This window comes from Salmo trutta, chromosome 35 (assembly GCF_901001165.1).
Source record: "Salmo trutta chromosome 35, fSalTru1.1, whole genome shotgun sequence".
Lineage (NCBI taxonomy): Eukaryota > Metazoa > Chordata > Actinopteri > Salmoniformes > Salmonidae > Salmo > Salmo trutta.
Window position 1 is genome coordinate 16029702 of NC_042991.1, and position 20483 is coordinate 16050184.

The 20483-nt window shown below is 40.8% G+C and overlaps 3 protein-coding genes across 8 annotated transcripts in view; all 3 read right to left on the reverse strand.

Moving 5' to 3' along the window:
* LOC115174699 (RAC-alpha serine/threonine-protein kinase) overlaps positions 1-458 on the reverse strand; it is a 37407-nt gene extending 36949 nt beyond the window's left edge. For 2 of the 3 annotated variants that reach the window (XM_029733489.1, XM_029733488.1), the window contains exon 1: positions 299-456. The gene's annotated coding sequence lies outside the window, so the exon portion shown is untranslated. Of the gene's footprint in view, positions 1-298 lie in introns of all 3 variants that reach the window. The other variant, XM_029733490.1, reaches the window with a different exon arrangement.
* Positions 459-6098: 5640 nt separating this feature from the next.
* LOC115174701 (adenylosuccinate synthetase isozyme 1 A) lies at positions 6099-18628 on the reverse strand. Of its 2 annotated transcripts, XM_029733491.1 has the most exons (13): positions 18171-18628; positions 12481-12583; positions 10743-10805; positions 10545-10595; positions 10146-10212; positions 9147-9254; positions 8957-9038; positions 8532-8658; positions 8071-8225; positions 7781-7905; positions 7462-7559; positions 7163-7312; positions 6099-7056 (listed from the first exon to the last, which is right to left on the reverse strand). In XM_029733491.1, exons 1-13 carry the CDS (start codon positions 18336-18338, stop codon positions 7004-7006), a joined length of 1350 nt encoding a protein of 449 aa, XP_029589351.1. In that variant the 5' UTR covers positions 18339-18628; the 3' UTR covers positions 6099-7003. The 2 variants fall into 2 exon arrangements, with proteins under 2 accessions (XP_029589351.1, XP_029589352.1); XM_029733492.1 differs by lacking the exon at positions 12481-12583 and having other exon boundaries at positions 18171-18248.
* Positions 18629-18766: 138 nt separating this feature from the next.
* LOC115174702 (inverted formin-2) overlaps positions 18767-20483 on the reverse strand; it is a 32693-nt gene continuing 30976 nt past the window's right edge. For all 3 annotated transcript variants that reach the window (XM_029733496.1, XM_029733494.1, XM_029733495.1), the window contains one exon: positions 18767-19648. In XM_029733496.1, the coding sequence (XP_029589356.1) occupies positions 19602-19648 (47 nt within the window). In that variant the 3' untranslated portion in view covers positions 18767-19601. The remainder of the gene's footprint in view (positions 19649-20483) is intronic.

Below are 20483 nucleotides of genomic sequence, written 5' to 3' on the forward strand. Positions count from 1 at the left end.
AGTAATTATGTGAACTCTTCGTAAATATAATGTAAGAAATGGAATAACGTGCATTACTGTGGAAATGAGCTATGCGTCACAAAGCTACACATTACACACGTTCGGCTAAGTGGAACAATATCCCGAATTGTAAATATTTCTCATATTTTGTCTCGTTTTTTTTTTTTTACAGTTCTAGGCCTAGTAGCAGATTGGGTAAAGAAGATATCCGCATCCCACTGACTACAATAGGAACTACCCTTTCTGGCATGACTGAAGACTGAAACAACAAAATAAGAAATCAAACACAGTACTTTACCTTAACCAATTCAAATGTTATTCCGGGCCATTGCTTGGACTCTTTGACAATGTATCAGCAGATATGTCCATGCGTATTCGTTAATGTATCCTCGTGCACTAGAAGTCTAGCCTTTCTCCCATTAAACCAACCGAGCCTTATGTCTGAACGACATTTGAATCGCTCCTGGGTCCTAAAGCCGCCCGCATACCTGTACCGTAACCTCATTTGCCTTTTCACCCGTTTCAAGAGTTCAGTGTGTGCGTTGCATTGAGTGTGTCCCTCAAGATGCAAAATGCCACGTTTTCTGGGACTGTGTTGTTAAACTAGAACGTTATACGGGATGATGATGATAAAATTGAGAACTTTACTGTAGGCAGAAACAACTTGCTTTGGATCTATCTAATGTATTTACGGGTAATTGAGAGAACATTATCTTTCATTGAGAGAATATTCTATCATCATTATTGCTAAAATGAGAATGAATACCCCTTATGAGTATAATTGATGCAGAAAAATACCCATTAGTTATATAAGCTAATTACTTACAGTATACACTATAGCAAACCATTAGTTGGGCTCTTCTTTCTTGATAAGTTACATGAATGCCACATATTTACCATAATGATTGGGAGGGAGTGCATTAGAAATATGGAGCAGCGTTTGTGTGTGTGGGGTGGGGGAGTAGTGTGTTTGTGGGGTGGGGGAGTAGTGTGTGTGTGCCTACTCATATTACACATGAAAGTGTGTAATAAAGGTGTAAGTGTGTAATAAAGGTAATGCCACAATGACAACACTTCAACACAGTTTCGGTAAAAAGCCTCCATGATGAGGTTTAGGGATTCTTTTTTTGCCACAGAGGAAATCCCCTGTCAGAGCCTCAGCCGGTAAACAAGAAGTCAGAGCAGAGTGGGTCTGCCAGCAGGACAAAAGGCCTCCATTCAGCTGGCTCAACTACGAGAAACACACACACAGCCGCGCTTCATGAGCTATTTGTTATTGGAAAACTACTCGGACACTTTTCAGTGTTCTGTGACACCACTTTGGTTCATTGACCTCATTTGGAGTGGTTACATGCTTAACTAGGCTACTGCTGTCTAACTGTTCTGTCTCACAGACTTTGTCTCTTAAAGAAACTATATTTCCTTAAATGTCTCACTTTCATTATCAGTCACAATTTGTTTAGTTATGAGATCAGGAAGCTTATATGTAGCTTGTTTATTTCCATACCTCTTTACTTTGTGACACAGAGAGTTTGGCTTTTATAGTATTACTGTTGTATAAAGTAATCAACAGAAATGGATTAACGAGCAAACCGTTACTGTATGTTTTACTGTATATTGACCCCCCTCACTCATTCTCTCTCTTTCTCCCTCTCTTTCTCTCTCTCTCTCTTTACAGCGTATTCAGAAAGTATTCAGACCCCTTCACTTTCTCCACATTTTGTTACATTACAGCCTTATACTAAAATGGATTAAATAAAAAAATGTCCTCAATCTACACACAATACCCTATAATGACAAAGGGAAAACATTTGTAAAAATTTTGCAAAAAACTGAAATACCTTATTTGTATAAGTATTCAGGCCCTTTGCTATGAGACTCGAAATTGAGCTCAGGTGCATCCTGTTTCCATCGGTCATCCTTGAGATGTTTCTACAACTTGATTGGAGTCCACCTGTGGTAAATTCAATTGATTAGACATGATTTGGAAAGGCACACACCTGTCTATGTAAGGTCCCACAGTTGACAGTGCATGTCAGAGCAAAAGCCATGAGGTCGAAGGAATTGTCCGTAGACCTCTGAGACAGGATTGTGTCAAAGCACAGATCTGGGGAAGGGTACCAAAACATTTCTACAGCATTGAACGTCCCCAAGAACACAGTGGCCTCCATCATTCTTAAATTGAAGAAGTTTGAAACCACCAAGACTCTTCCTAGATCTGGCAATCAGGGGAGAAGAACCTGATGGTCACTCTGACAGAGCTCCAGAGTTCCTCTGTGGAACCTTCCAGAAGGACAACCATCTCTGCAGCACTCCACCAATCAGGCCTTTATGGTAGAGTGGCCAGACGGAAGCCACTCCTCAGCGAAAGGCATATTACAGCCCGCAAGGAGTTTGCCAAAAGGCACATAAAGGACTCTCAGACCATGAGAAACAAGATTCTCTGATTGAACTCTTTGGCCTGAACGCCAAGCATCACGTCTGGAGGAAACCAGGCACCGCTCATCACCTGGACAATACCATTCCTACGGTGAGCATAGTGGTGGCAGCATCATCTTGTGGGGATGTTTTTCAGCGGCAGGAACTGTGAGGCTAGTCAGGATTGAGGGAAAGATGAACAGAGCAAAGTACAGAAAGATCCTTGATGATAACCTGCTCCAGAGCACTCAGGACCTCTGGGGCGAAGGTTCACCTTCCAACAGGTCTTTGAGTAGCCCAGCCAGAGCCTGGACTTGAACCCCTTTCGAATATCTCTAGAGAGACCTGAAAATAGCTGTGCTGCCATCCAAACTGACAGAGGTTGAGAGGATCTGCAGAGAAGAATGGGAGAAACTCCCCAAATACAGGTGCGTCAAGCTTGTTGCGTCATATTCAAGAAGACTCATGACTGTAATCGCTGTTAAAGGCGCATAAAGAAAGTACTGAGTAAAGGGTCTAAATAATTATGTAAATTACATTTTTTTAATATATTTTTTTAATACATTTGCAAAAATGTCTAAACATGGTTTTGTTTGTCGTTATGGGGTATTGTGTGTAGATTGATGGGGGGGGAAATAATTTAAGGCTGTAACGTAACTAAATGTGGAAAAGGTGAAGGGGTATGAATATGTTTCGAATGCACTGTGTATGTATATATATTTTTTTTTTTCTGGTAAGAACTCAGCCCCCCAAGCAAAGGTCAGATTGCCAAAGCATCTGGCACCTTCTTCTCCCCTGAAGTGTTTTTCTTACAATTACACACAGCCAGAAAGAAAATAGAGCTCTTAAATCCAATTAATGAGAAGATAACCGTTTCTCCCTTGGGTCTTTGTGATGACACATTTAGTGATGCAAGGTTTTGTTTTCTTCTAAAAGAGAAATACGGTATTGCCCAAGGCAACAGACACCTGCCGAGAAGTGTTTTAGGTGTCATTTAACACTTTAATTGACCACAGCTTTCACTTTTACACATCGCTATCTCTTCAAAAAGGAATTTCCATGTCAAAACCACAGTATGGTTACTGTATGTTTTAACTCAAGCTGCAACAAATTATTTTTCACTAATATCTGTCAGGTCTTTGAGTGTTATTATGACTGGATGTTTTCCCAGATGAAGCAAAGAGAGAAAGAGAGAGAAAGCAAGAGATAAAGAGGGGGGGGGGCAGAAAGCAAGAAAGAGAAAGCAAGAGGGAGAGTGAGAAAGAGAGAAAGCAAGAGAGAGAGAAAGAATGTGAGGTGAATAGAAAGATAGAGCAACAGCAGAATTGGAGGCAGATGGTGTGACAGAAGACAGTGACACCCCTACTGTGCAAAATGCTGAGTGGCAGTCTGTGAAAGAAAGCCACACACAGCACCTTTTCTCTTCAAGCCCAATCTGTCTTTGCTGTGTTGCCCACTTATAGTGAGGGTCCTACTGGGAAGGTTATTGTAATTGAGCCACACCTACAGTATCAATCTACTACAGCGATGTAATAGTAATGCAACTACAATCTAAAGTAATAGCAATGTAACTCACCTCAATAAAAGTATTGTGCTTCAACTGTTCAAGTTCTATGTGGGATTTAATGGCTTTGTTTGAAATCAGAGCCATTTTAGATAGTACATATCTCTCTGAGGTGCTTCTGATACCCAGACTCTAGCATGTTGTAAATTACATTACAAGAAATAAATAACGTGGACATCCTCCTCAATATCGGCAATTAAAAGTTATCCAACAGCCAGTATAAAACCAGAAGCAAAGATATGACCTCGTTTCAACATTACGTTAGTATTGGCTCCTGCTGGACCAGAGGAACACAACAGGTGTAACAACAAACATCCAGAAAAGAAGGCACAAACACATAAATATAAATGTGCAAGGAAAGGAAGAGATGTTAAGTAGCGAAACAGGGGAAAAGACCTCCTGTTCCTCCCCTGCAGGGACACAGTTCCAGGAACATTTTCTCATAGCAACTATGGATTTAATGTCAGTAAAAGAGACAAAATGGCCCCCTGCTAACCGGATGAGAAACTCCAGCAGGCTTGTATCTAATATGCCCTAACCTTCTCATGACACAGCCCTTCCCTGGGTCACGGTCTCTGGCTATTTTCAGGGAAGTGACAGCGGGTGGCGGTGGCTTTCTGGGGTGACACTCAGAGCAGGGGGGAGGGTCATGGGGACCAGGTGTGGTAAAAGGGACAAGTGGCTGTGATTTAATTTCAAAGGGTCTTAATCTGATAACCTGAAATGGCCAAACAGGAGCCCCATTGCCACTATTTCAGCAGTGAATGGCGGTGCAGTCGTACCGGCCTCTCTGATGAGACTAAATAGAGACAATGTTCCCATCACCACTGTCTCACCAGCAGGTTACTATCCACACCGCTGCCAAATAAATAGAGGGATTTCAGGTTCTGACAGGTGGAAAGAAAGTCCCTTGAATGACATTTTCCTATGTATTATGTCCACCTATTATGTTCTCAGAATGGTGCAGATAAAGGTAAGGAGATAGAAAGAGGAAGCCCCTTCAGACTGTAGAGATGTGCTGCCAATTGAAATAATCCAGTGCGGTACATGATGTCAACTCCCCAGTATTCGCCAGAGTTGTGCCTACTGTTATCTTTTCTTGACAGAGGGGTGAGCCAGAGATGTACACTACCGTTCAAAAGTTGGGTCACATAGAAATGTCCTTGTTTTTGATAGAAAAGCACATTTTTTGTCCATTAAAATAACATAAGATTGATCAGAATGACAGTGTAGATATTGTTAATGTTGTAAATGACTACTGTAGCTGGAAACGCCAGATTTTTTATGGAATATCTACATAGGCGTACAGAGGCACATTATCAGCAACCATCACTCCTGTGTTCCAATGGCACGTTGTGTAAGCTAATCCACGTTTATGATTTTAAAAGCTAATTGATCATTATAAAACCCTTTTGCAATTATGTTAGCACAGCTGAAAACTGTTGTTCTGATTAAAGAAGCAATTAAACTGTCCTTCTATAGACTAGTTAAGCATCTGGAACATCAGCATTTGTGGGTTCGATTACAGGCTGAAAATGGCCAGAAACAAAGACCTTTCTTCTGAAACTCGTCAGTCTATTCTTGTTCTGAGAAATGCGAGAAATTGCCAAGAAACTGAAGATCTTGTACAACGCTGTGTACTACTCCCTTCATAGAACAGCGCAAACTGGATCTAAACAGAATAGAAAGAGGAGTGGGAGGCCCCGGTACACAACTGAGTAAGAGGACAAGTACATTTGAGTGTCTAGTTTGAGAAACAGACACCTCACAAGTCCTCAACTGGCAGCATCATTAAATAGTACCCGCAAAACACCAGTCTCAACGTCAACAGCAAAGAGGCGACTCCAGGATGCTGGCCTTCTAGACAGAGTTGCAAATAAAAAGCCATATCTCAGACTGGCAAATAAAAATAAAAGATTAAGATGGTCAAAAGAACACAGACACTGGACAGAGGAACTCTGCCTAGAAGGCCAGCATCCCGGAGTCGCCTCTTCACTGATGACGTTGAGGCTGGTGTTTTGCGGGTACTATTTAATGATGCTGCCAGTTGAGGACTTGTGAGGCATCTGTTTCTCAAACTAGACAAACGAAACATAGATAATACACAACAGATCAATTTTATGCGATGTAACAGATTTATTTGCATATCAGATTTCCACTTGTAAAAGTGTTGCACTAGAAAACTTTTGGGGTATCACAGTGTCATTTTCTTAGCTGTTACAGTACAGTGCCAATGGGGGACATACTATTACTGGGAAAACATACATTTGACTGGCAAAAAAATCCATAGAAACCGAGCTCTAATTGCTACAACAATACATTTGTTTTATATAATCAAATGTGTCACAGAAGCAAAGAACAGGATCCCTGTGATTTTTCAACATAGTGTGGACAGCAAAATACAGTATCGCACTTCAGTTCATGGACAAGTATGAGGACACATGATTTCCACCTTGACCACAACATGTCATATAACTACCTAATTCTGGCCATTGCACATTGCATTGTTCAAAATAGTTTTACATATCAGCTGTAGTTCTAGCATGCAAGTACTATATTAGACATCAGATACTGGCCAATGTTAATTCAAGTCTAAACAACGTCGGTTAGCTGACATGACAGCAATATCAAATCAAAACAATATTCAACAAAAGACGAAAATGCTGTATCAGTGCAAAGAACAGAATTGGAACATAAACAAGTCGATTTGAACTCACCTAAGACAATTTCATGGTTTGTAAATTGCAACAGAGAAGAACTACTGTGACACAATCAATATAACTATTATTTGCTCACTTTATTGTTCTTTTTGAACCATGTATAGTAGATCATGGTGGTTGTACAAACTCTCATTTGAACCTGTTTCTTAGTCCAGGAGTTGGGGTCTGTGCAGCTGCTGCAGCCCCTTAAAAAAAAACATTTTCACAACAAAAGAAACCTGACCAGAGCAGATAAAGCCATACCACCTCAATTCACCTTCATGGAGAGAGGAAGGAGGAAGGACAAAGGTCTTGTTGTGTACTAGAACATCTGGATCATAGACTCCCTGGCCTTGCCCACTCCAACCCATTTGACTGGAAAGAGAAAAAATTGATTAAGAGCTATTGAAAAATGTTTAAGTATTGATTTATTTCATTTTAAAATAACAGGTAAGTCCTGCATTTGGAATAGAATACTTACTGGGTACGCCGACGTGGTTCTCCACAAAGCGGACGTAGTTCTGGGCTTTGACTGGCAGATCTTCCCACTTCCTACAGGCTGAGGTGTCACTCTTCCAGCCAGGCAACTTCTCGTACTCCACCTCCACTTTCTGCAGGACGTCCATGTTAGCTGAGGGGACATGGGTCATACAGAATATAGAGAAAGGTTTCGTGTTAACAATTTCCAAATGAATCTTATAAAGCCAACATCATCTTCTTTGTTTGATTCACCACGTATACATGTATGAAGAGAATATGTACACTTGCAGTCAGTCTTACCTGGGAAATAGGGAATCTTTTTGCCCTTGAGTTTATAAGACACTCCCACTTTGATTTCATCCATCACATCAAGGATATCAAGTTTGGTTAATGCAAACCTGTTATTGAAAAAAACAGGGTAAAAATGTAACATATATCTCTAATCTCTTGTCAATCCCTTATTAAATAAAGGTTAAATAAATGTTTTTATTTAAAAATGGCATCTAAGCTAAAAGTTCCCAATAAGATCCACTAGGTGGCAATGTAGCCCAACTTTTCTATTAAAAATACAGGACTGCACAACTGTAGGGAAAGGGGCAAACCCTGCAGTGAAACTCACGCCGTGAAGCCGTTTATCATGTTGGCGTAACGCAGGATGACCAGATCCAGCCAACCACAGCGTCGTTTCCTCCCTGTGGTCACGCCCACCTCATGGCCCCGCGTCTGCAGCAGCTCCCCAACCTCCTGTAAGGACGGATGACAGCAGAGAAGCTGGTCTGAGCAATCAGACCTTCAACTACTCTATTCTGTGTAGACTTGACTACTTCGAGTTGAATTCTAACATTATGTTCTACAATATAGATCTCCTCTAATTTGTATTTAATGTATCATGTTTGGGGTTCGACTCACATTGAGTTGTTCTGTGGGGAACGCCCCGATGCCCACCCTAGTGGTGTAGGCCTTCACCACCCCGTACACATCACCAATGTTCAGAGGGGGGATGCCCAGTCCTGTACACACACCACCCACGGTGCAGTTTGATGATGTCACAAATGGGTATGTACCTGGGAGACGAGCGCAAGATTTTAAAGGAATGGATTTGTGATAGCCTCCTGGATGTGCACCAGACCCAGAACTATCGGGCAATGTCTACTTTTGAAATGTCCTTATTGCATAATAATGACTATATGTGGTTATGTCAACAGGTGTAAACAAGGACTGTGTAGACCCAAACACAAACCTACTCTAAGGATACATACCATGCCTATGAACATCATACCATGATTCTCGGGCCAACAGTGCTTACTCATATTCATGTGTCTATACCCGCCTCGTACGGTCAGCCATAGGGGAGTATAGTATTTCCTTACCAAAGTCAATGTCAAGCAGGGCAGCGTTCGCGCCCTCCACCAGAATCTTCTTAGGGGGTCCATTAATAGCGTCGTACATGAAATAGACACCGTCTCGCACCATGGGTCTTATCCGCTCAGCATACTCCTAAAAGGTTAGACAGGGTGCACAGGGGAGATTTGTTCCTACTGTATGGATAGATGGATAATGAGAGCAGAGCTACTGTAATTGTCATCTGCTTCTCTGATGCTAAATTTAGACATCACCCCATGATGTGGTGCATTTCAGGGTCATTACGGGGTGATGATGATTATGATGAGTTAGGAGTATGCCCAATTCAGACAGACCTTTTCTACTAGCTGAGGGGGGGTTGTTTACCTCATCGCCATGTCAACACATAGTGTACACAAATAGCACGGGAAAAAGCGCACTTCATGAAACTCACCTTTAATTTCTTCAGCTGACCTTCAACATCTACCACCAGTGTGGGGAACATGGCCTGGTACTGCTGAGCAAGATTCTTGAATCTAGGACCAAGCCACCATCAGAAGAACATGAATACACTTTTATGTTCACAATAAATGTTCCTATTGTCAGGAAAGCCAAATGCCAATTGGCACTCTCCATAACCTTACCTCGTAGAAAACTCTTTGAAATCATCTAGGAGGTCACAGATACGCAGCCCTGTACGTGACGCTTTGCTTGAGTAGGTCGGTCCGATGCCTTTCTTTGTGGTTCCAATACTGTATGAAGTAAATGTTGAATTATAACACTAGAATTGAGGAAAATAATATTTCAACACTACAGGAATGCTAATAAAACATTGAATCTGGTAACACTTTACTTAAAGCCTGCAGGTAATGCTTAATAAGACATTACAAGCATTGTATGGTTTTATAATGAATCATAATTCATGACAAGTCTTACAATGCATTATTCAGTGGTGTCATGTAAGTACTAACTATGTTTGTTTTCTGGGGTATCTGCACTTTACTTTACTATTTATATTTTTTACAACTTTTACTGCACTACATTCCTAAAGAAAATAATGTACTTTTTACTTCATACATTTTCCCTGACACCCAAAAGTACTTGTTACATTGTTCATGCTTAGCAGGACAGGAAAATGGTCCAATTCAGGCACTTATCAAGAGAACATCCCTGGTCATCCCTACTGTCTCTGATCTGGCGGACTCACTAAACACAAATGCTTCGTTTGTAAATTATGCCTGAGTGTTGGAGTGTTCCCCTGGATATACGTAAATTAAAAAAACAAGTAAATTGTTCCGTCTGGTTTGCTTAATATAAGGAATTTCATATGATTTATACTTTTACTTTTGATACCTACAGTTAGTATAGTTGAGCAATTACATTTACTTTTGTTACTCCGTACTGTATATTCAAAATCAAATACTTTTAGACTTTTAGTCAAGTAGTATTTTATTGGCTGACTTACTTTTTCTTGAGTCGTTTTCTGTTAAGGTATCTTAACTTTACTCAAGTAATGCAATTGGGTACTTTTTCCACCACTGGCATAATTAATGAATCTCAATGCATTACACCTGCAGGCTTTAGTAGTGTTGTTTAAGTGTTGTTTGAGCCCTGCAGAAGAAGGTGTAATTTACTGTTCTTACTTTTTCCCGTCCTGTGCTTGTCTCTGTATCTCCTGGAGCCCGTCGACTGCCTGGTGGAAGTCAAACACTGTCCAAAGGGTAAACAGGTTATTTCACACCATGGACACATAAACACAACAGCAGAACATGTCATTGGAACATGTGAGCAACATGAGAGACTATGGGATAAATGTATCTCCATGTTCTATAATTATCTGCAACAACTGTTGACAAACTGTTGTCACAACACCAACGACATGAAGTACAAACATATAAATCGATTAGCAATTGATTTGCGAACAATCAGCAATAATCACAGCCGTTACTATGCTTGTTTGTCTGTTTTAAGTGCTATCTGAACTACATGTCCTTTGCCCTCTCTTTTAAATGCAGCTGCTTTCCCATGAGACAGTTAGTTACCAATGTGGGCCCTGTCTGAGATTATCAGTCTCTTCTCCCAGTCTTTAAGGCCTGTGGGAAGGAAACATAAAATAGTTAGGCACTCTGTCCTCTCATCTGCTGACTGCTGTTCCTTTCTAAATAGATTACTAATGTGAACATTCTAAGACAAACTATAGCTAATTACTCCACTTAACACAGTTTTCTAAATCTTCCCACCTTTCTTTTCATTTTTTTCCGCTTCTTCTAACAAGCCTGGCAGATGAATGACCACACCATTGCCTACAGAGACAGAAGGGATGTTTTGTGTAAAAATAGATGCGATTTGATATGATTTTTACATACAGTACCAGTCAAAAGTTTAGACACACCTACTCATGCAGGGTTTTTCTTTATTTTTTGTTACTATTTTCTACATTGTAGAATAATAGTGAAGACAAAAACTATGAAATAACACATATGGAATCATGTAGTAACCAAAAAAGTGTATTTTATATTTGAGATTCTTCAAAGTAGCCACCCTTTGCCTTGATGACAGCTTTGCACAATCTTGGCATTCTCTCAACCAGCTTCATGAGGTAGTCACCTGGAATGCATTTCAATTAACAGGTGTGCCTTGTTAAAAAATTCATTTGTGAATTTTGTTTCCTTCTTAATGCATTTGAGCCAATCAGTTGTGTTGTGACAAGATAAGGGTGGTATACATGAAAATAGCCCTATTTGGTAAAAGACCAAGTCCATATTATAACAAGAACAACTCAATTAAGCAAAGAGAAACGACAGTCCATCATTACTTTAAGACATGAAGGTCAGCCAATACGGAAAATGTCAAGAACTTTTAAAGTTTCTTCAAGTACAGTTGCAAAAATCATCAAGCGCTATGATGAAATTGGCTCTCATGAGGACCGCCACAGGAAAGGAAGACCAAATAAATGCTTAACAGAGTCTCAACATCAACTGTTCAGAGGAGACTGTGAATCAGGCCTTCATGGTCAAATTGCTGCAAAAAAACCACTACTAAAGGACTGTGTGAATCAGGCCTTCATGGTTGAATTTCTGCAAAGTAACAAGTACTAAAGGACACCAATAAGAAGAAGAGACTTGCTTGGGCCAAGAAACACGAGCAATGGACATTTGACTGGTGGAAATATGTCCTTTGGTCCGAGTTCAAATTTGAGATTTTTGGTTGCAACTGCTGTGTCTTTGTGAGACGCAGAATAGGTGAACGGATGATCTCTGCATGTGTGGTTCCCACCATGAAGCATGGAGGAGGAGGTGTGATGGTGCTTTGCCGGTGACACTGTCTGGGATTTATTTAGAATTCAAGGCACACTTAACCAGCATGGCTACCACAGCATTCTGCAGCGATACGCCATCACATCTGGTTTGCGCTTCGTGGGACTATCATTTGTTTTTCAACAGGACAATGACCCAACACAACTCCAGGCTGTGTAAGGGCTATTTTACCAAGAAGGAAAGTGATGGAGTGGCCTCCACAATCACCCGACCCAACCCAATTGAGATGGTTTGGGATGAGTTGGACCACAGAGTGAAGGAAGAGCATCCAACAAGTGCTCAGCATATGTGGGAACTCCTTCAAGAAAAGCATTCCAGGTTAAGCTGATTGAGAGAATGCCAAGAGTGTGCAAAGCTGTCATCATGGCAAAGCGTGGCTATATTCAATAATCTAAAATCTAAAATATATTTTGATTTGTTTAACACTTTTTTGGTTACCACATGATTCCATGTGTTATTTCATAGTTTTGATGTCTTCACTATTATTCTACAATGTAGAAACGGGTAAAAATAAAGAAAAACCCTTGAATGAGTAGGTGTGTCCAAACTTTTGACTGGTACTGAATGATTTGACAGTAGGCCTACATCTTACTGGCAAACCAAAGAGCAGAGTGACTGGTTAGGGTGATCTGCTGGTGATAGGGAATAGAAATGTACACACCGATCACAGAAACAGCTTTAGAGTTGATGATCCCACTGGGTAGGAGGTGGAAGTCATACTCCATCCCATCCACCACCACCGTGTGACCTGCATTGTTACCGCCCTGGGGTCCGAAACACAAGAACAACAGAGAGGGCACTCAGGAACGCAACAAATGTATGGGTTATCTTATCTCCTCCAACAAGTCTACCCTATCTAGGCCATCCCCTCCTCCCCTAATCCTCTCTTCTCTGTTCCAGCCTCCCCTGCCTGCAGATACACAAGACTGACTAGTCACTCTATAAAATGCCTAGGGGGGAGGGGTGCCTGGGGAAATAGTTTTTCCCAGATCAAACTAACCGGCAGTCAGCAGAACTAGACTAGTAGCTATTTTAGCCGCAGCAGCGATCGGGACAAGGTGACACGACACCCCCACACACGTACTCCATGTAGTCTGGGATATGGGGGGAGTGCAGTCTGCCCTTCTCATGTATCCATGCTTCCCCAGGCATGTGACTCCTCTTTATCCCCTAGGCTGGCAGGCACACTGGAGGAATGGGGGCATCCCAAACTGACACTCAAATCACATTTTATTGGTCAGATACACATGTTTAGCAGATGTTATTGCGGGTGTAGCGAAATGCTTGTGTTTCTAGCTACAACAGTGCAGTAATCTCTGTCAAGTAATATCTAACAATTTCACAACAATACACACAATTTTACGTATCTTTGAGGACTTTAAACGTTACATATAAGGAACTTGCTTCCTTGTCCTAAATGTTATGTGTACAGTATGTTGTTACTTCCAGTATCCCCTCTGCAGCTGCATTTCAACCCTGTCTTTCTGCAGGATTCTCTCTTACGTCTCCACCAGTGGGATCACAGATTTATGCTGTCAGGTTTACCAATACCAGTCACAATCCCTTCCTTCGGCAATGACAAAGAGGAAACTAAATGTGCTAATGTTAACACGTGTAACACCTCTGCCAATTACAGTAAATAAACATTAAGACATCTCTGTCATCAGCAGTAGCTTACTATAAATACGCTCTGCCATATTTGTAAGGCTACTTTCCAACAAAGACTAGTGTTGATTTGTCAGTCAAAGGACCAGAATGTTCTTGATTCAAATGATTTCCACCGGAGCACTGAAAATGATTACGGAGTGAACAACGTGAGGCTAGTATGAAAGAATGAATATAGAAAAATACTTACATTAGTGAGACATGCCAACAAAAGTTCAGAGATTAAACACCATTTGGCCATATTCAATAACATCATTCATTACATTATCCACGAAAACAGCCTTATCTACACAGACAACTCAGAATGATAGCATTGAGTGACCTTAGGACACTGCTGCCCATTGTCACTGCCAAACACTCTCAATTAGGATAACTGAACACCACTCTTCAAAAACGCCATGGTTTTCTATACTGGATAGAGAATATTTCGGCGTCCAATTTATGTAGATTTTGGAGCGACGGCGCGGGCAATAACATAACCATGTCTCTTGTGTATCTCTGACTTCCAGTTTTGTGTTGTCTCTGGACAAAGTGCTCACTTAACGTCCCAAGCATCTCAAGCGAGTCAAGATAAATGTGGATGAAATGCCAGGGGAAAACACTATTTTTCCACTGCAGTAACTCTTTTTGTGACCAAATGGTAAAAATGCTGAAGCTGCTAAAATTGGTTCCTGATTTTTCCATATTTTATCTCAAAACATTCTGAAGACCCCAGTGTTAATCAGAGAACACAGACGAAAGCCAACATGTCTCTGTCACTTTGCATAACTATAACGCTGATGGAATTCCCTTGGGTGACATCAGTGTCAGAAGTAGGAGTGTGTATATGGTCCACGTCAGTGGGGCTAGAGTTGCATAATGGAATGCATTATAAGCTGTATCCCAAAGAAGGGGTAAGGATCCACTGACATGATGGGTGCAAACTGTCAAAGGCTTGTGATCCATTTGCAAAGGGATGCGCTGACAGGGGGACTAACAAGGGTCCAAATCCCAGAAACAACACTGTCACCCTAATTGGTTGCAATATGTTGACAGGAGCCTTCCCCCCCCCCCCACCTGGCAGGCAAAATATTTTAGTGGTCCCCCTCTTGGCAGTTAATGTCCTGCAATTCTACACATTTTACCATGGGGCATAGATAAAATGATGCAGATTTAAAGCACATTTTCTGCAATTAAACACATTTTTACATGGGGAACAGAGAAGATTTAGCAATTTTATAGCTAATTCCCTTCAATTTTACACATTTTACTATGGGGTTGAGAGAAAAATGTGCAATTTTAAAGTTAAATTCCTGCAATTTTAGAAGTGTTCCAAGGGATGGAGAAAACAATTTGCATTTTGCTATAATTACTACAAGGTTCAGATAGCTGGCTAAACTAAGTTACCTAGCAATCTATAAAATGTGAGCTGACGGGCTCAGTGGCAGCCCGTCCAATAGAGCGTTAGGGGCAGTGCCTCACTATTTCAAAAATATTTACAGTACCAGTCAAAAGTTTGGACACACCTACTCATTGCAGGGTTTCTTTATTTTTACTATTTTACCAAGAAGGAGAGTGATGGAGTGCTGCGTCAGATGACCTGGCCTCCACAATCACCCGACCTCAACCCAATTGAGATTGTTTGGGATGAGTTGGACCGCAGAGTGAAGGAAGAGCATCCAACAAGAGCTCAGCATATGTGGGAAGTCCTTCAAGACTGTTGGAAAAGCCTTCCAGGTGAAGCTGGTTGAGAGAATGCCAAGTGTGCAAAGCTGTCATCAAGACAATGGGTGGCTACTTTGAAAAATGTCAAAAATTGATTTTGAATTGTTTAATAACACTTTTTTAGTTACTACGTGATTCCATATGTGTTATTTCATAGTGTTGACGTCTTCACTATTATTCTACAATGTAGGAAATAGTAAAAATAAAGAAAAACCCTAGAATTAGTAGGTGTGTCCAAACTTTTGACTGGCACTGTATTTTATATCATTCAAGGATTATGTTTAAAATGTCCATAAAATGTCCATAAAAATGTGGTTAATTTTTTTTACATATGACTGTTTAAAAAATCTATTCTTAAAAAAAAGCTGTTAAGTTATCTACTGCTCTGCCATCAGCAGCTCTGCCCAGAGGGAGTTTGGTTTGCATTGCCAGCTATTAAATTGCTATTTGGGGTTAAAGCAGCAATGAGATTGCAGGATTTCAGTACCTGACTTTTACTGCACAAAGTAAATGGACTGTCCTGGGGCATTGAAATGAACGCTTAGACCTTCTGAGTCTGCTCTATGCTATTGCTCAATCAGAATCTGAACAGATGGTGCTAAAGAAAAAAAAAGGCTCTGTGCCCAATTCGCAACACTGTTTTTTGTTTCTCCTGCCATTAGATGCTAGCTTCCGGCAAGCTAGTATGCCAGTAGCTAGTTTGCTAGCTCATATGCCCATCAGGTCTAACTAAAGTTACTGGTGACCTCGTCATCCTTGTTACATTGTGCTAGCTAGCTATCCCAAGTTATATCATTTGTTTTCACATCTGTGCTAGTTGCATTTTCCCTGTGCTTATGTCACCGATGCACTTGTGCGCTGGCAGCAGGCTGCTTGTTCTAAAAATATAACTTTTGATAATTCTGCTTTTACATGCAAAAGTGTAATAGGTGTATTTATGCTGTTGCTTAATTAAATGCACAGATCACTTTATATATCTTCCCAAAGAAACAACCGGTAATTTGAAAACTTGGGCTGCACCGGGTATTCAGCCGATCAGCTGCCACCACTGCTTGGGCTAATTGAGTGACTGTCAGACATAACAAGAGGAAATCTTCTAATGCTCTGTCAAGTTTTGGAATTGCATGTTGTGTATTCTACTATCCTAACTAACAGTAAGTTGAAAGCCCAACTGACAAAAAAACTAAATGTGTTTAGGTTGGGTGTTTTTACTTTGGGGGGGCCTCTAGCGGCCGCTTATGGGCCCCTAGCAGTCGCAATGTGTTGCTTATGCCTAGAAATGGCACTGCCTTCAGTAAATCACAGTTGGTTAGTCTACCACTTCTCTGATGATCTGCGCGCATCACTGCGTGTTGACACATATACATATATATCAGGCCACGGTATCAGGCCATAGAACTGAGGGGAATGTGGCATGCCACTGATGCCGCTGAGACCTTGGGCTGTCTGGAACATAGCAAGCAAGTATAGCAAGCAAACTGTATAACAAGCAAACTGTGGCGCTGGCATCCCTCGCCTCTGCTGGGCTGGGCCTCTCCAAGCCCTTACTGTAATAGAGCTTGCATAGATACCTAAACTTCTCAGGGCTAGGCGTCCCGTCAGCGGGACACCTGTCGACAACATCTGGTGAAATTGGAGGGCGCGCAATTCAAATAAATAATCGTAATATTAAACATTTATGAACATACAAGTATCTTATATCGGTTAAAATCTTAAATTCTTGTTAATCTAACTGCATTGTCCGATTTACAATAGGCTTTACAGCGAAAGCATACCATTAGATTGTTTGAGGACGGTGCCCCAAAACATATTTTTCAACCAGCACAGGCTTCATAAAATCACAAATAGCGATTAAATAATCACTTACTTTTTGAAAATGTTCCTCTGTTTGCAATCCCAAGGGTCCCAGCTACAACATGCATGGTCGTTTTGTTAGATAAAATCCTTCTTTATATCCCAAAAAGTCTGTGTAGTTGACGCCATCGATTTCAGTAATCCACTCGTTCAACATGCAGACAAAGGAATCCCCAAAACTACCGCTAAAGCGCTTTGTTAAAACAAGAAACCTCATTTGTATTTAATCCTTAGGTACCCTAAATGTAATTAAACTATAATATTTAATACGGAAACAAGTATGTTCAATAGAAAATAAAAATTTGCAAATGCGCCCACAGACTGATTTCCAACTGTGACTCCTTGTACCAAAGCTCAAAATTCTTCCTCGTTTTGGAAGAAACAAGCCCGAAACCTTGAACAAAGACTGTTGACATCTAGTGGAAGCCTTAGGAATTGCAATCTGGAAGCTGGAATTGCATCAGACCCATAGCTTTCCATTGAAAGAGCATGGGATCTCAAAAAAATAATAATTCCGGTTTGTTTTTCTTTGGATTTTCGGCTACCATATCAATTGTGTTTTAGTCTCATACATTATTTTAACATTTCTACGAACTTCAGTGTTTTCTATCCAATGGTACCAATTATATGCATATCATGACTGGTCCTGAGTAACAGGCCGTTTACTTTGAGCACGTCAGTCAGGCAGAAATTCAGAAAAAAGGACCCTAGCCCTTAAGCATATAAAAAGAGCCCTTAAGCACACATAAAGAGCTCCTAACTCCTGTTGAGCCGGGTTCATGTTACAACAGGCGGGTATTTCCTTGAATAAACACAGGGTCTTTCAATCCAACATGTCACGGTGCTGCGCTGAAATAGTTCATGCCCAATCTGCTTTCTCTCATGCGCCTGGAAACAAAGTTAACTATGAACTATGAATCAAAATATACACTTTTCACACTGGCACCTACTTTACACTGACTGACATTGCAGAGTTGCACAGCGGAGCAGCTGGAATTGTTAACAGGTGCGTAAAACAATGTGTCCAAATAAACAGAAAGATCTTGCATGTGCAAACTTCTCAAATAAAGAAAAACGCAGACACATATAAAAATGAGTACATTTCTTTATGTATTTTTATTTCCTCACCTGGCATCTGCAAATGATGTCCGACTCTGTCGCCAACAAGTCGACCACTTTTCCCTTCCCTTCGTCGCCCCATTGTGCACCAAGTACAACTGTCACCTTGTTCCCCTTGTCGTTTCGAGGTCGCTTCCCCCCTGTGCCAGGGTTTGTATAACAACTTTTGTGAGACATATTTATCCTACGCCAGCGCACTGCACGTAGTAAAATGACAACTCGTATGTGATGAGAAATATGTCCCCTCAGTGCTCAAGACTCCGGTCTAAACAAAAACCGGTTTGCCGCCTGATATTGCGGGTGCACACCCACGGTAGTCTAGACTGTACATGATCTCGTGTCTATATTTACCGCCAGACCCTTATCAGTTGGTCAAGACTACCACGAAAGCGAGAGCCAATGAGAATCCATATAGTGTAGGCCTAATCATTCTCCGAGCGCTTGTCTCATCTGGATGAAGCTACTCGCACACGTTGCGCACACCATGTTGAACCAATGGACCGGCCATATTTTAACTGTGAACATATTTTAACTGTGAACATACTGTCCCTAGCTATTAGCACACACATATAGCCGAGATAGACAAATCGCATTAAAAAAATGCATGGAGTGTATCAGATTATTTTATTGTATTTAGAGTATTTTTATAGCCTACTAAATCCCTGATTAGCATAGCTTTATTTAAATGACAGTGTTAATGCAGAGTGCAATAAGAAACAATAACTGTTACTGTTACAAAAGAGACTACAGCAAATTATCACTATAACATTGTTGTGTCTGGAAAAACAGGTGAGTTTATTATTATGGTCTATCTATGCTGTTACCTTGTCAATATTTAATGGATAACTGATCATGAACCAATATTCATTACAGTCATTACAACAATGCTTGGCTGTAGGCAAAAGAGGCCCTCTATTTGCCAAATTAAACGAGGGGCCCTCTATTTGCCAAATGACACGAGAGTCTGTATCAACAAGTAAACATAACATGTAGACCTACTGTAAACATTTGTCTCAGTATCAAATTCAAACATTCTATACATAGACATGTTGATTTTTGTCAAATAATGTATAATATTTCAATGAAATTGTGTCCAATACATTGAATGTCCATGATGAAATTGTAACATGCAAATTATCCCATCATCATCATCATCATCCATACTTCCTGGGGTTGGTTGCAAAGCAGTTCCTGTCATATCATTGCCAAGTCCTGTTATCGATGTAGTAAATAATACAAAGACCCCACTGTAGGGGGTGCAAAAGGAAGTCTCCATTTTGAAAAACAAGCATCACCTAGGTTCGTTAGGTAATCCTTTGAAAAAAGTGTGAAAAACATGCATGGCTGATATAGATATTTGTAAGTACAGTATAATGTTAATGTATACCATAGCATTTGTTTGGCAGACAGGGGTGGAGCACTGGAAGATGGCATCAACATTCATTGTTTCTTTTTGCCTTTGGCCTTGTCCTTCTTCTTGCGTCCACCTAGAAATAGAGATACAAGATAGAATCAGTGTTGTTGCATATACCAACCACACAGCTATAGCTAATTTAATTTCACCCAGAATACAAGAGGATAGACCGTTGAGACCCGTTGCTACACTAGGAGCTGAAAGGAATAAGTAAAGTAAATCAACAAGATGAGAGCGCATGGAAAGGAAGCACCCCCAAACCATGGAGACAAGGACACAAATATAGGTTAAGCTTGATGTTGTTCACCCCCAAACCATGGAGACAAGGACACAAATATAGGTTAAGCTTGATGTTGTTCACCCCCAAACCATGGAGACAAGGACACAAATATAGGTTAAGCTTGATGTTGTTCACCCCCAAACCATGGAGACAAGGACACAAATATAGGTTAAGCTTGATGTTGTTCACCCCCAAACCATGGAGACAAGGACACAAATATAGGTTAAGCTTGATGTTGTTCACCCCCAAACCATGGAGACAAGGACACAAATATAGGTTAAGCTTGATGTTGTTCACCCCCAAACCATGGAGACAAGGACACAAATATAGGTTAAGCTTGATGTTGTTCAGCCCCAAACCATGGAGACAAGGACACAAATATAGGTTAAGCTTGATGTTGTTCACCCCCAAACCATGGAGACAAGGACGCAAATATAGGTTAAGCTTGATGTTGTTCACCCCCAAACCATGGAGACAAGGACGCAAATATAGGTTAAGCTTGATGTTGTTCACCCCCAAACCATGGAGACAAGGACACAAATATAGGCTAAGCTTGATGTTGTTCACCCCCAAACCATGGAGACAAGGACACAAATATAGGTTAAGCTTGATGTTGTTCACCCCCAAA

Excerpts from the sequence above, each read along its gene's own strand:
- LOC115174701 (XM_029733491.1), bottom strand. The coding sequence starts at position 18,338 with ATGTCTCACAAAAGTTGTTATACAAACCCTGGCACAGGGGGGAAGCGA. Across the intron at positions 8,226-8,531 it reads CCTGCTTGACATTGACTTTG|GTACATACCCATTTGTGACA; the intron begins GTAAGGAAATAC and ends CTCGTCTCCCAG. Across the intron at positions 7,560-7,780 it reads ATGATAAACGGCTTCACGGC|GTTTGCATTAACCAAACTTG; the intron begins GTGAGTTTCACT and ends TTTCAATAACAG.